The sequence below is a fragment of the Cnephaeus nilssonii genome (genome assembly GCF_951640355.1).
Source record: "Cnephaeus nilssonii genome assembly, chromosome: 5".
Classification (NCBI taxonomy): Eukaryota; Metazoa; Chordata; class Mammalia; order Chiroptera; family Vespertilionidae; genus Cnephaeus; species Cnephaeus nilssonii.
The window spans coordinates 107467606-107481414 of record NC_137076.1 but is presented as its reverse complement, the minus strand read 5'-3'; the positions used below and the strand labels follow the sequence as shown (position 1 = coordinate 107481414).

The 13809-nt window shown below is 59.4% G+C and overlaps 1 protein-coding gene across 1 annotated transcript in view; it reads left to right on the top strand.

Moving 5' to 3' along the window:
* The window catches only part of SDK1 (sidekick cell adhesion molecule 1), a 591771-nt gene that overhangs the window by 389319 nt on the left and 188643 nt on the right, over positions 1-13809 (top strand). The window contains exon 5 of the mRNA XM_079771197.1: positions 1134-1267. Coding sequence (XP_079627323.1) covers positions 1134-1267 — 134 coding nt within the window. The remainder of the gene's footprint in view (positions 1-1133; positions 1268-13809) is intronic.

Genomic DNA, 13809 nt, shown 5'->3' with positions numbered 1-13809 from the left:
CCGACCGAGAATCGAACTGTGACCTCCTGGTTCATAGGTTGATACTCAACCACTGAGCCACGCTGGCCGGGCTTTCTCTTCTTTTAAATAGGTAACCTGGTGAGCGTCTGTGTGTGGTGCGGGTGGCAAAGCACTGTGTACATGTGAGAGGACCTAGTCCTCCCTCTCGTATTGCTCCCTTGCTGTGCTACCTTGGACAAACAACTTAAACTCTGAGCCTCAGTGTTCTCATTTCTAAAGAGAGAGGGTGAGCGGGTCAAATGTGGCTCCGATTCCTTTTCACGGTTGGGATATAGGAGAAGGGTTCTGGGATGATGACAGACTGCTTGCCCTCTAGGATGCGAGGTGCAGGTGAAGGGCATGGTCCTGGAGTTGTAGTTCTGGAGAGCCGTGCCCACTGCAGCTTTCCTCCACCCATCCGTCTGGACATGGGTGCCCTGAGGCCCCCGTGAGGCCTCCTGCAGGTGGAGAATCACCGTCGGTTCATGTGGGGGGTCCAGGGCCTGGTGGTGCAGACCCCATGTGAAAGGTTTGGTCAAACATCCCCCAAGGAAGAAAGGCCAACTTTTCTGGAATTCTTCTAGCTTGGTGTTTTTTAAATGTATTTTTATTGATTTCAGAGAGGAAGAGAGAGTGAGATAGAGAAGCATCAATGATGAGAGAGAATCATTGATCGGCTGCCTCCTGCACGCCCCCTACTGGGGATCAAGCCCACAACCCGGGCATGTGCCCGGACCAGGAATCAAACCGTGACCTCCTGGTTCCTAGGTCGATGTTCAACCCCTGAGCCGCGCCGGCCGGGCTAGCTTGTTTCGTTGTAAACTCCCAGGGGAACCTTTGCGTTCTAACACACCCTGGATGCATACGGTCCAGATATTGTCTTCCTCCCAACTGAGGCCGGGACAGATGTGGAGTGAGTGCCTGGGGGCTCGGACCCCCGCAGGAGCGGCCAGCTGGACGCCAGCGGCCTTGCCCGTGTCCCTAAAGTCGGGCTGCGGATGGGTGTCTGCCCTTCCCGGGCCTTTGACCTTCAAGCACCTCGGGACGTCCCTGTACAGCGGCCTCCTGAGTCGAGGTGTCTTACGAGTAAGCGGTTCCTCAGTGGCCCTGACGCTGTTTCTTCTCTGACACAGAGCCATCACGCTGGAGAATCAGCTGGTGATCCTGGCGGCGACCGCCGGTGACGCGGGGGCGTACTACGTGCAGGCCGTCAACGAGAGGAACGGCGAGAACAAGACCAGCCCGCCCATCCACCTGAGCGTAGCGCGTGAGTGCCGAGCCCCGCGGTCCGTCTGAAACGGGTTTAGTGAACAGCCGCCGTCCGGGGGGCACTCCTTCTGCGGGGGCTCTCCTGCCAGGGCCGTGTGGTGGTCTGGCTCTGACCGAGGCCCATGGCTGCTTTCCTTGGCGTGGTAGACAGGAACTGAGAATGCACCTCATAATTCTAAACGCAAGGCCTGTTTGTTTGGAGGATGTGAACGTACTGGGGCTTTCGTACACTGTTCGTGGGCACTGTCTCTAGCAACAAACTCCTTGGACTTACAGGAACTGAATCGGTGCATCATGTTGGAGACCAGATTGGGCACGGGTTATGTTCTTTTCATTTACTAATAAGACCCTTGAGAAAATATTTACACGAATATAATTATGATCAAATTAGCAGTATTTCTTAAGCATCATCAGCTGATCATTTGTTGTACCTGATTTAACTGAATCGGGTAGAGAATACACGCAAATCACAGTTACGTGTTCAGCTTACATGAGCACATGTAGTTTGAGGAAGCTGAGTTCAAATGCTTGGCCTTTGAAAGGCTCCAGAAATCCTGCTACAAGAGGGTATTGAAGGGGAGTGACCACCAGCGAGCACCCTGAACTAGGAGATAGGAGCATGCGGGGGGGGTGGGAGGGGGCAAGAATTGCCAGGTGTTTGCAGCACAAGGCGCTCAGGGGGACAGGCAGGGATGGTGCTGTTGAGAAAATGCAGTCAGGAAGGGGCCGTGGCAGATTGCAAACTATTGCAGTCACGTCGTCGAGGAGCGGATGGAATGGACCTGTCTGCCCTCACGGGTCTCGTCTTTCTCAAAAGCACCGTGAAGGGGTGGCTCTCTGGAAGGGTGTTTCGCACGTGGGACGGGTTCGGTGTGTGCTTCCTGTGGTCCGTGAGGGTCACGTGGCTTCCAGGAGCGTTTCCTGAGGGGCCGTTGGTGGCAGGCCCTGGGGCAGCGCCTGGGAACTACCTGAGCGCCTCCCGTGCCCGCGGTTCCTGGCAGGGCTCCTGGTGGCCGCCGCCGGCCGTCGGGTGGACGGATGGAAGGACTGAGTCCGACCTCCAGGCACGGACTGAGCCCGGCCTTTTCAGTGCGCGAGCTCTGTCCCGGGCTGGGCGCAGGTCCCAGGCCAGGCCGTGCCATTCACTGCGACGGAAAGGACCCTCCATAGTAGCAATGGGGGTGATTTATCAAGGCTTTTCCAATATTGATCAGAAAGGGTGGAAATTGCAGTATCACATAGATGGTAATTACTTTAATGATTTTCAAGTTTTACCATTATCCTGTCCAGCAAATCGGATTCAGCACTAATGGTAATATGCATACCAGGTAGTAATAGATCAGATAGGTGGGATTTTGGGTCAGAACCAGGGGCGTCGGCCTCAGTCTGTGAGGCTGCACAGACACGCTGGTGACACGGTGCGAGCACCGCGAACTTCGGAGGCAGCCCGCGCTAGGCGTCCCCCACGCCTGCTCCGCCGAGGCCGGGCCGGGCAGGTTGCCATGCTAACGCAGTGCCGTGCGGTAGATAATTGGAATATGCAAATTTTTTCAATAATTTCAGTTTCTACTCCAACCAAGAAGTATATTGGAAGCAGCTCATAAATATTATAATTAACTCCCTTGCATTTCATTCCCTTGTATATTTTTATCTTTTCCCTGGCTCCAGGTGAAATGTGTAGAAAGAGACATGTAAGGAGGTTGAAGGTATGGACGAACTTATTTCACATCTTAGGAGAAAACCTACATTTCGGTCCCTCACGTGGTCTCTGCTGTTTTACCGGCGGGGTCACCTGTGAGGAGTGAGGAGCTGAGGAAACAGCTCATTTTCACTCTTAGGAGGCCTTCCTGTGGGCACACTGGATTCGCAATTATGCATTTCTCGCTGAAAGTTCTGTTTTGAAAACCTCTGAAGTTCAGAAGTCTTGATAAGCTCGTAGAAAACCCCAAACCATGTCCTGCTCCCTTCCCGCGAGGCGAGGGCTCTACCAGCGCGGCTGCAGGCGGGCCCTGGCCGCCAGGGTCCCCGGGGCCGGAGACACGGAGGGCCCCCCCCCCGGCCCCCCAGGTTTGCCGCGAGCTCCGGCTGCTCACGCTGCTAATAGGTGCGGGGTGTCTGCAGACTCAGACATCCTTGCCTCCGAGGTGGGCGACAGAACGAACCACCAAACAAGATGGATGACTACTTAAAACTCGCCGGCCAGCGTTTCTGAGGAATCCAAAGGCATCACAGCCAGTTCTCCTTTAACGGAGATAAATCGCCCTCGGCATCGGGAGGTGGAAGCAGGGAGCCTGGCGGTGGTGACCTGAGGGGCTGTGAAGTCCTGGAAGTGAGATTCCGGGGGGGGTGGGGGGGGTCTGTAATTAATTTCAACGCGGCCTGCCTGGCCCCTTCCCGTTTCCTGTCACAGTGACTCACCGTCCCCCGCAGGGACGGCCCTCGTGGAAGTGGAGTGGCTCCCACGGCCCCGACAGGGATCGGGCACCTCGTGAGTGATGGGCGGTCCCCGAGCTACGGGAGGAAATCCTGCACGTGGCCACGCACCTGTGAACTGGAGACTTCAAAACCTCACCCTGCTCAGCTGCTGAGTATTCTGGCTGCCCTGGAAGCTGATGGGAAGGAAGCAAAAGATAAAGAGGATTTAGATAAAAATAAATAAAGTTTTCATTTATTTATTTATTTTTACTGATTTCATAGAGAAAGGAAGTGGGGGACAGAGATAAGATCACTGATGAGAGAGAATCATGGATGGGCTGCCTCCTGCACGCCCCCTACTGGGGATTGAGCCTCCAACCCAGGCATGTGACCTGCTGGTTCATGGGTCGGTGCTCAACCACCAAGGCACGCCGGGCAAGTTTTTAAACACGTGATGCTGACTATTTAAAACCCGCCAGCCGGCATTTCTGAAGAATCCAAAGATAGTCCAGCCAGTTGTCATTTAGACCCGCCTGCTCTCTGTGGGTGTGGCGTGGGCCGCATTGCCCGAGCACCCCCTCTGTGCGTTGAGAGGATGAGGCCGGTGGGGGGCACCCCCTCTGTGCGTTGAGAGGATGAGGCCGGTGGGGAGCACCCCCTCTGTGCGTTGAGAAGATGAGGCCGGGGGTCTGTGCAGGGAGCAGGCGCCTTGGGGACACGCCCTTCTCCCGCCCCGGGGAAGCTGGGCCACCTCGGCCTGTTGCTTTGGAGTGTCCTGTGCCTGTGCCGGGAGCCGCCGGTGTTAGGGGCACGGAGGGGAGGGACTGTGGGACTGTCGCATGAATTTCTCATGCTGGCTCCCCGCTCAGACGCTCCAGAAGGAGGACCCGGGCCGGACTCAGCTGCACAGGCGCTTCCACCCTGCGGTGGAGCCCACGGAGCATCATCCAGCCGCCTCCTGTCCTCGCTCGGCGTGGAAGGCTCCGCACAGGGACCTGGCGGGCCAGGGCTTCCGGGCTGAATCCACGGTGAGCGGGTTTCTTTCTGAGGAAAGAACGAGGGCAGAGCAGGCGCCGCGGAGAGCCCGCGCTCGGTCAATCCGTTCCTGTTTAAGGCCGCGTCCCCCAGGCGCTCGCGGCTCTGGCCCGCTATTCACCATGTCCGGGGTGAGTCGCTCCGAGGACGACGCTGAGAGTGAAGCCAACGCCTGCCTCTTCCTTCCTGTTGTCTCCCCTTCGTCAGTGTCTCTGCAAGCAGCGCCGCGATGGCTCTCGCTCCCAGGTCCTCCTCCATGCTGAGACACTGGGCACGGTGTCCTCCAAATGCCCGTGTGCCGCAGCCCCGTGCCCGCGGGGAGGGAGGGCGAGGTCTGGGGAGAGGGAGCACCGGTGCTTTACTTCAAAACATAAACAAAAATGGCCCCTAGCGATTCGTTTCTCACAGCTGAGAGCCGAGGCCTGAGCACAGGAAGCTACTGAGGAAGCCACAGGACTGGGAGGCGGGACTTGGGGAGTCCAGCCCAGGTTGGGGGCCCCTGGTTTCTCCTGGAGCCGGTCAGTGTGTCCGCCTGAGGGGAGCCCAGGGGGGCTGGTCTGGGGGGAGGGAGTGCGCCCACCGGGCCCCTCCCCTTGGACAGGAGGCTCCGGGATCCCCCACACGCAGACCTCAGACCTCAGCTGTGGCACAGGGAGCGCTCTGCCTGCGCCAGGACCGGTCCCGGGACAGCGTGCAGTCCGTGCAGAGGCGGGTGCGGTGCAGGCTCCCCCTGTGCGGCCGCTGCGGGGTGAGGAGACCCGCCCCTGAGCGCAGGCTGCACGTGGCGCCGTGGAGACGGGAGTCAGCACTCATGTGGGCGTCACGCCAAGCTGCCGTGTGTGACCGCCCGTGGTGTGTGACCGTCGCTAACACATTAGACACGTGCAGGCCGTTCCGTGGGAGGCGGGCGGCCAGCGGGTTCACCAGGCTGACCTGCAGGTACCGCCCGCCGCCCGGTGCTGCCGTTGCCCTCCCGCGGCAGGTGTTGAGCAGGGAGCAGCCACGCCCGGGCCAGGGCGGCCGGGGGGACGGGGGGTCATACCAGGCAGAGCTGGCACTCGGTTCCGTACAGGAACCACGGGGGCCTTTACTTCTCAGCCACGTGTGATCGTGTAGGGGCCCGGGTTAGCGTTTGGTGGCGAGCTGCCTGATCCGTCTTCACAACCCTCCACGCAGCTCCACTGGACTGGTCTCCAGACCACGCCTGCCCCGCCCGCCCCGTTAGACGTCCCAGTCTAAATGTGACATTCAGACACGGGAACACGGCGCCTTTCGACTGTGGCCAGCGAGGCCTGGGACCAGACGGAGCCCCAGTGACTCTTACCTTGGCCTCGGGTCCGATTTCCTGACCTTGGCCAGCGGCCACTCCTGACTTCAATTCACCAAGAACGGGAGCCCTTCCCGTGGGGGCTGGCGTGTGCAAACATCACATCTCAGCTTCTACTGAGAGCGACTCAGCATTGTCACCCAGCACGCAGGACGGATCTCCCAGCGCTGAACGCTCCATGTTCCTCTCCTCCGAGGGTTTGTCACTTCCCGTCGCTGTAACGGATGCACAGGGAGGACGTGGGGGCACAGAGAGGCGGTTGGGGCGCAGACGGCCCTGGAGATTAGGTTTCCCTGCCGTCGCGGTGTGAGCTCTGCGTCCAGCGTGCCACAGCCTCCTGGCCTGGGCCGAGCCGAGGCCACAGCACCCGCTGTTGGTGTAAACATCGTTTTCTTAGGAAAACAGCGTTGAACCCCCGTGCTGCTGGGGGCAGTTCTCTGCCGTTCCCCGTTAGGTCCTTTCTGAGCTCAGCCATTCCACGCCCCCTCTTCCCAGCGTTGTCCTTCCTTTACCGACGGCTCCGTATTCTGGGGCTGCCGCTTGCATTGCAAATGGTCCTCTGGTGGCCGCTTCTGCGCAGGCGGCCGGCCGGGCCCCTGGGTGCCCTCCCATCAGCGTGACCGCTGTGCCTGTCCCTGAGCCGACGCCGGGCTCTGGTGGCAGCACAGCGGGCCTGCAGGCGGAGGCCTTCCCAGCGGGCGAGGACATCAAACGCCGGCGGAAGGTCAGTCAGAACGTGTCCGTTACGCGAAAGGCCACCAGCTCCTCTGAGGCCACGGCCGGATCCAGAGCCAGGCGCCCCCACACACACTTTGTCAGGGGCACGTGGGCTGAGAGCTGGGATGGAATTCATGTCAGAAAAGCAGGAACCCGATGGCGCTTCCGCGGGACGCTCCTGCGCGTCCTAGTCGGCGGCTCCTCGCCGTCTCCCCGTGGGCCCTGTGGTCCGGGCGGTGACTGCGCCTGCACCTCTCACCCCGCGTCAGCTCCGGGGACGTCCTCCCGGCAGAGTCAGCTCCGACCCCGCGCCCCGTGCGGCCCTGGATCGGCAGCGCAGGTCATCGCGGGCGTGAGAAGCCGCTGCGGCGGTCACTCTTGCTGCGTGCCCGGGGACAGCTGGCGCGGCTTTCTCAGGCGGGTTCCCCAGAGCCTGCTCGTACAGGGTTTCGGCATCCGGGGGCTGGGGGCTGGGGACCTCTGGGCCGTGGTCGTCGGCCTGCGTGACCGTGTGTGGGTCTGAGGGCCGTCCTGCGTGGGTTTCCTGGGAACAGGACGCACAGAGACCCAGGAGCGCAGGGACTCAGGGAAACTGTCTTTTTGTTGTTGATCCTCACCCGGGGATATTATTCCGTTGATTTTTAGAGAGAGTAGAAGGGAGGGGGGAGACAGAGAGAAACATCCATGTGGGAGAGACACATCGACTGGTTGCCTCCTGCGTGCACCCCAACCAGGGCCAGGGATGGAGCCTGCAACCAAGATACATATCCTTGACCAGAATTGAACCCAGGACCCTTCAGTCTGTGGGCAGACGCTCTATCCACTGAGCCACACCGGCCAGGGCTCAAGTGAAACTCTGGCAAGAACAACAATGTCCCATGGTCCCCCTGTGGACATAGGAGTAGGAGCTGGAACTGGGGGAGAGCTAGGCGGTGCCGGCGACCCATCGGGCTGGCCCGCGGCACCTGTCACGTGTGCTGGTTGGGCTTGTAATGGATTTGCTGCGGGTGGTCCATCCCGGATAAAGCCCCCCGCTGGGCGGCGCCTTCACCGACACAGCGCTGCTCACGCCATCGTCCCGCAGCAGCAGGTCTGTGGATTGAGGAGGGCCGAGGCCCCAGTGGTCTGCCTCGGCGGGAAGGTTTCCGCCTCGCTCTCCTGTGCTCCGACCCCCCGGCCCCCGCAGGCTTCCCTTAGGCCCAGCTCGCCAGAGGGCTCACTGGGGAGGCCACACGCGGAGACCACCTGCTCGCCGGGCCACTCAGCACTGAAGCGCTCCCTCGTGCCCTTAGCATCTGCGACAGAGCTCCTCCTGAATGAAGAAAACCGTCTCGAAAAATGGCGCAGAACGTTACCCTCGGAAAGACGTATCCGCTGCACAGGCAGGGCCTGAGCCTCTCGTGTCCCGTGCACTTAGTCGGAGCGTTAAGAAGTGATAGCAGGTGTGTTCTCGATGGACACAAGGCGGGCTCTAGTTTCTTGCCCCTGTGCCAGCATGAAGGTCAGCGGGCCATGTTCCCCCCTAACCTGCACCCGCGGGGCCGATACCGGCCACTGTCCCGCTGGTTCTGCTCCCATTGGCTGGTGTCCTGCCATGTTGACCACAGACTACTTTGACTATCGCCCCAGCCTGGGAGAACGCTGAGTAAACTTCCCATCCCTGCATCTGGCCCCCACACACACCCCTGTGCACATCCCACACGGGTCTATCCAGAAGCGGCGGTCCGAGGGCCACAGCGGGGTTTCGGGTGGCCTCAGAGTCCGTCTGTCTCACTTTTGTCCCGAGGTGTGCCGGTTATCTCATTAAGCGATGCACTTCCAAGAAAAGTTTACCTTTAATTTCAATATTTGCAGCGACGTATGTTGGTTTGATTATTAGTTATAATAATAACTAGAGGCCCGGTGCATGAAAATTCATGCACTGGAGGGGGGGTTCCCTCAGCCTGGCCTGCCCCTTCTCACAGTCTGGGAGCCCTCAGGGGCAGGAGGTGATCCAGCGATCAGGGGAAGGCGACGCCCCATCACACCTCAGCTGCTGCCACTGCTGGCAGCTCAAGCCTTGGCCGGCCCTGGTTACCTGAGCCTTGGGCAGCTGCCATCTGAGGCGTGCCTGTGCCTCGGGCCAGCCCTGGGAGGCTGGGGGGCTAAGGGGACTGGGGGTGGCATGCCTGCCACCCCGGCAGGGCTGAGGGGACTGGGCACCGCCATCTTGTGGCGTGGGTGCCACCATCTTTGAGGGTGGGGCAGTCAATTAGCATATTCCCTTCTTATTGGCTTTGGGCACCGCCATCTTTGAGGGTGTGGCAGTCAATTAGCATATTCCCTCCTTATTGGCTGTGGGCATGCCATCTTTGTGATGGTGTGAGGGTCAATTAGCATATTTCCTCTTTATTATATAGGACTGTGATGGGCAACCTTTTGAGCTTGGTGTGCCAAACTTCGCCAAAAAACTGAGCATAACTTGGGTAGTATGTCACTTTGAGGAAAAAACATTATTTCGCAAATGTTTCATCCTCAGGAGCAGCAAATCTTTCATCCTTGGCATGCGGCCGCCTCAGCAGCTGCGTGTCATCAAAAATGGCTACACATGTCAGTGCTGACACGCGTGTCATAGGTTCGCCATCACTGATATAGGATAATGTATACCCAACCCAGAATTTTTTAACATTTAGAGTTTTAGGATCACAGGAATTTTTTTTAAAAAAATGAAATATCTGTCCTTTCTTGTAGAGAGAAGTAGTAACAGTGATGAAAGACTTTCAAGGATAATGTATGTTGCAGTAAATAAAATTCTGCACATGGGTTGCAGGAGGAAAAGGAATAAAGTGAAATATCCAGGAATTACAAAGGAGATTTTTATAGGAATGACAGTGGGTAGCAAATGGTACCTAAGTCCCTTTGGATGCATTTAAAAGAGCGATCTACAGTTTTATTTAAAATACACTAGAAATTAAAAGTAAGTATTGAAATGCAGGCTTAAAATATATGAGGCGTATATAGTGTTCAGAATTGTTTTATGGACAACAAGAGGCAAAAGTACATACAGACCATGTGCGTGAAAGGGGTAGTGAGGGGGGTGCACTGAGTGGGGAAATGCCGTAGGACAGGGAGGGAGGGGCAGGGAGAGGAGACCCCTCACCCGCCCTGCTGGGCGCTGGGCCGGGCACAGGGAGGTCGGGCCCACCAAGGGCAAATCCCGCACAGTTTGAAAGAGGCTGGGCCAGCGTATGGAGCGAGAGTCTTAGGAGAAGTGACAGAGGAGAAGAAAGGGAACGTGGGACGCTGTTTCCTTACCGGCTCCATGAAAATCACCCGCCGCCGCCGCCGCAGGACGTGTCAAAGGCACCAGGTGACTGTCACGCGTAGACGCGGCTCAGTTCAGGGCGTGGTCCCTGCTCCGGCGACGCATCACCGCGGGAGCTCGACAGGTGCCGGCTTCGGGCTCGTCTCAGCCTCGGCAGGCGGTTCTCAGCACAGGACAGGGAGGGGAGCGGGGTCTCGGGCTCCCGGGTGACTGGCACCCGGTGGTTCAGGGACCACAGAGACAGCATCACCTGGACAGACCACAGACTCTCTGGGCGTGGGGTCCAGGAATCAGCTGCAGCAAGTCGGGGTGACTGGTGCTCAGCATCACACTGAGCGGGGAGGGGGGGGCGGGGGGTGCTCCACAGAGACTCACGGGGGCTCGGCCAGCCCTGGGCTCCTGGGCCTCAAGGACACGCTCGGAGTTTAACACCTGCCGCCGGGTGAGCGGGAGGGAGCCGCCGCCGAGACTTTCCTCACAAGCCTCCTGCCCCCAGGCCCGGCACCCCTTCGCCGTGGCCCTCGTGCCCGCGGGTTCTGCGGGCCTGGCGGGCAGCGCCTCACTTCCTCTCGGCTGCAGGCCATTCCCGGGCGATCCAGAGGCTGTTCATTTGGGGGAAGGTCGGGTCAAGAGTGGGTGTCCAGTCGATCCGGGTGCGCCCTCCCCCGCGGCTCCATCTTGGGCCCAGCAGCCTGGTGGTGCCCGAGGACCTGGCAGAGGAGACTCAGGTCGGTGCCGCCCAGTGGCAGGTCGGGGCCTGCAGCCAGACCGTGCCCTCTGCCGCGGGGAGCGGCCCATCATTTGAGAAGGACACATCTTGCTCTCCCGGGTTTCGGGGCCCGCGTCGGCCCTGAGCTCCAAGCACCCAGGCCCCAGGCCCCCCGCGAGCCGGGGACGGTGACGGACCAGGCCACGAGGGCGGTCGGGTGGCGATGGCACATGGAGGCCAAGCCAGACAGAGACACAGGAGTGAGTTACAGGAAAGGTAGCGGCTCCCGTGTCCCTCCTCTGCTCCGACCCCCTCCTCCCTCTCAGGGACACAGCCTGGGGGGGTGGGGGGGGCTGTCGCAGCAACTGACAGGAGTGGAGCGCCTGCAGCCTCCCCTCCACTTTGTAGCAGAGCCTGCCCCGCACTCCGGTCGCTCCGTGTTCCGGCCGCGTGAACGCCCCGCTCCGACGGTCTTCTGGGCCCGCAGATGGGACATGATTTATTAACTTTGTCTCCGGCTGTTGTTTAAAAAGAGCTTTTATTGTGGAGAAGAGATGGTTGAAATCCTATCACCTGCAGAATAGGCCTGAGCTCTTTCTCCGAATTAACTAAAGTCAATCTGTTTCCAGTCGGCAATATCCCCTCATTAGTTTTAATTCACTGTTCGGCGCGTCTGGTTTTTATTCACGGTGCTTTTGATGAAAATTAATTAGTTTCTTTTCGCGCTGAGCCGGTGTTATCGCGGGCACTCAGACATGGCTCCACAAAGGCCTCCCCCGGGCTGGCGCGGCCCCGAGCCGGGCGCCTCACAGAGACCCCACCCCCTGCATGAAGCCGGGCGGGCGGCTGGGCCTCAGTTTCCCCTCTGTGAAAGGAGGGGCTTGAACCAGGTCTATGAGCCCAACAAAACTAAGCAGACTTTCGGAGAATAGACACATGAAGGACGTACCCAAGGGTTCACGTGCATATTGTGCTGACTAAACCCTTTCTGAGCCCGGTCGGGAACGCCCATCACATGCTCACTGCACAGGCCGAGGGAGGGGGGCCGCTCACAGGGATGGGGGAGAGGGAAGGGGCAGTGGACTCAGGCCCCAGGTCCACCCCAGACTCACTCCTGAGACCCAGGGCACCCTGGGTGTGCTAGCCTGGGGGGACCCTGGGTCTGCTACCCTGGAGGACCGAGTCTGCTAGCCTGGGGGGACACTGGGTCTGCTAGCCTGGAGGACCCTGAGTCTGCTAGCCTGGGGGGACCCTGGGTCTGCCAGCCTGGGGGCACCCTGGGTCTGCTAGCCTGGGGGGACCCTGGGTCTGCTACCCTGGAGGACCCTGAGTCTGTCAGCCTGGGGGACCCTGGGTCTGCCAGCCTGGGGGGACCCTGGGTCTGCCAGCCTGGGGGGACCCTGGGTCTGCCAGCCTGGCTCCCAGAACACTGGAGTTGGGAGTCACACCTTTGTTGCTCTTCCCCCGGGTGCCCAGCTTCCTGCAGTTTGACCCGGTAGCAGCAGAGAAGTTACTAGACTAAAGAGCACCCACTGCCTTAGGTTACAGTTTCAGCCATGAAGATTCAGAGAGGGGAACACTTTTAACTTGGTTAGAGCCCGAGGCGCGATGGACAGCAGCTGCCCGGCCAGGCCCGCAGGCGTGACGTGATATTTGCCGAGGCCTTAGGCAGTCAGGCCTGCGTGCCTGCCACGGCCGGCCCCAATTTGCTGATTAAACAAGAGGCGCTCTTTCAGGAAATGTGCGCTCCTGTATGGAAAGCCCATCACGGCAGAACCTCCTCATCTGGTTAAAAGTAGGTGGAAGCCCTGACTGGTTTGGCTCAGTGGATAGAGCGTCGGCCTGCAGACTGAAGGGTCCCAGGTTCGGTTCCGGTCAAGGGCATGTACCTTGGTTGAGGGCACATCCCCAGTTAGGGGGTGTGCAGGAGGCAACTGATCGATGTTTCTCTCTCATCGATGTTTCTAGCTCTCTACCCCTCTCCCTTCCTCTCTGTAAAAAATCAATAAAATACATATATTTTTTAAAAGTATATGGAAATCATGTCCCAGACAGCTGGGGGGCAGGACCCCCAACACACACGCAGAACTGTATCCTGATGGGGTTTTTCCCTCAAAGTTTTCATTAATCACCCTGACATACCTTCCTGCAGCATCCATGCATATAGCCATCCATACATATGCACATATGTGTACACACACGTGCACACACATGCACATTTATACATGGCATTTGAAATGTGTTATTTCCAGTAAACATAAACTCTGTTAAAAAATAACTCTGTATTATTGCATGATGACTTTTAGGTCACGGTCGGTCAACATACCATAAGTATGTTACACGTTCCATAAATGACTGTTAAACATGTAAACGTTTCATTGGAAACGCATCCCTGAGTGAGACGGGTCGGGCCGTTGACGTCCGGTCCCGATGAAGGAGCTCAGGCCGACTCTCCACCTGGTACTGAAGGCTCGTGTTCACCGGGTCGGCCCTCAGGATTCGGCCCGGGGCGGCCTGCCCCTCACTTCCGGAGGAGGAGAGGGCGGTGGAGGAAGGGACGTGGGGGACCCTGGAGGCCAGGGGCGTCTTAGGCGGAGCGTTGCAGGAGGGCGTATGGAAGGTGAGGATCCGGAAACGGGTTCCCTTCAAACCGCCCAGGCTCGGAGCGTCGCTGAGGCCGCCTCCCGGTGGCGCGGGTGCGCTGGGCGAGGCCGCCGGGTCCGCTGCGGGGGCCGCCTGCGCCCCTCGCCCACCACCTCCACCCCGACGGTTGGCGATGACGGCGTTCTCCCTCTGAGGCGGGACTCTGCGTCCTCCGAGCTCGGCACCTTCGCCTGCGGCGTCCGCAGGCCTCTCCACCGGCCAGGCCGCTCAGGCTGTTTCTCCTGCCGCTTCCCGGCGGCCTTTCCCTGATGCACCCTCCCCCCTGCTCCAGCCTGGGTCACCCTCACCACCCGGCGCCTGCCTGCACGTCTTCAGGGTGGCTCCGATGCCCCCGTTCCCGAAGTCACGTCCCGGGCTCCTCCAGCCAGT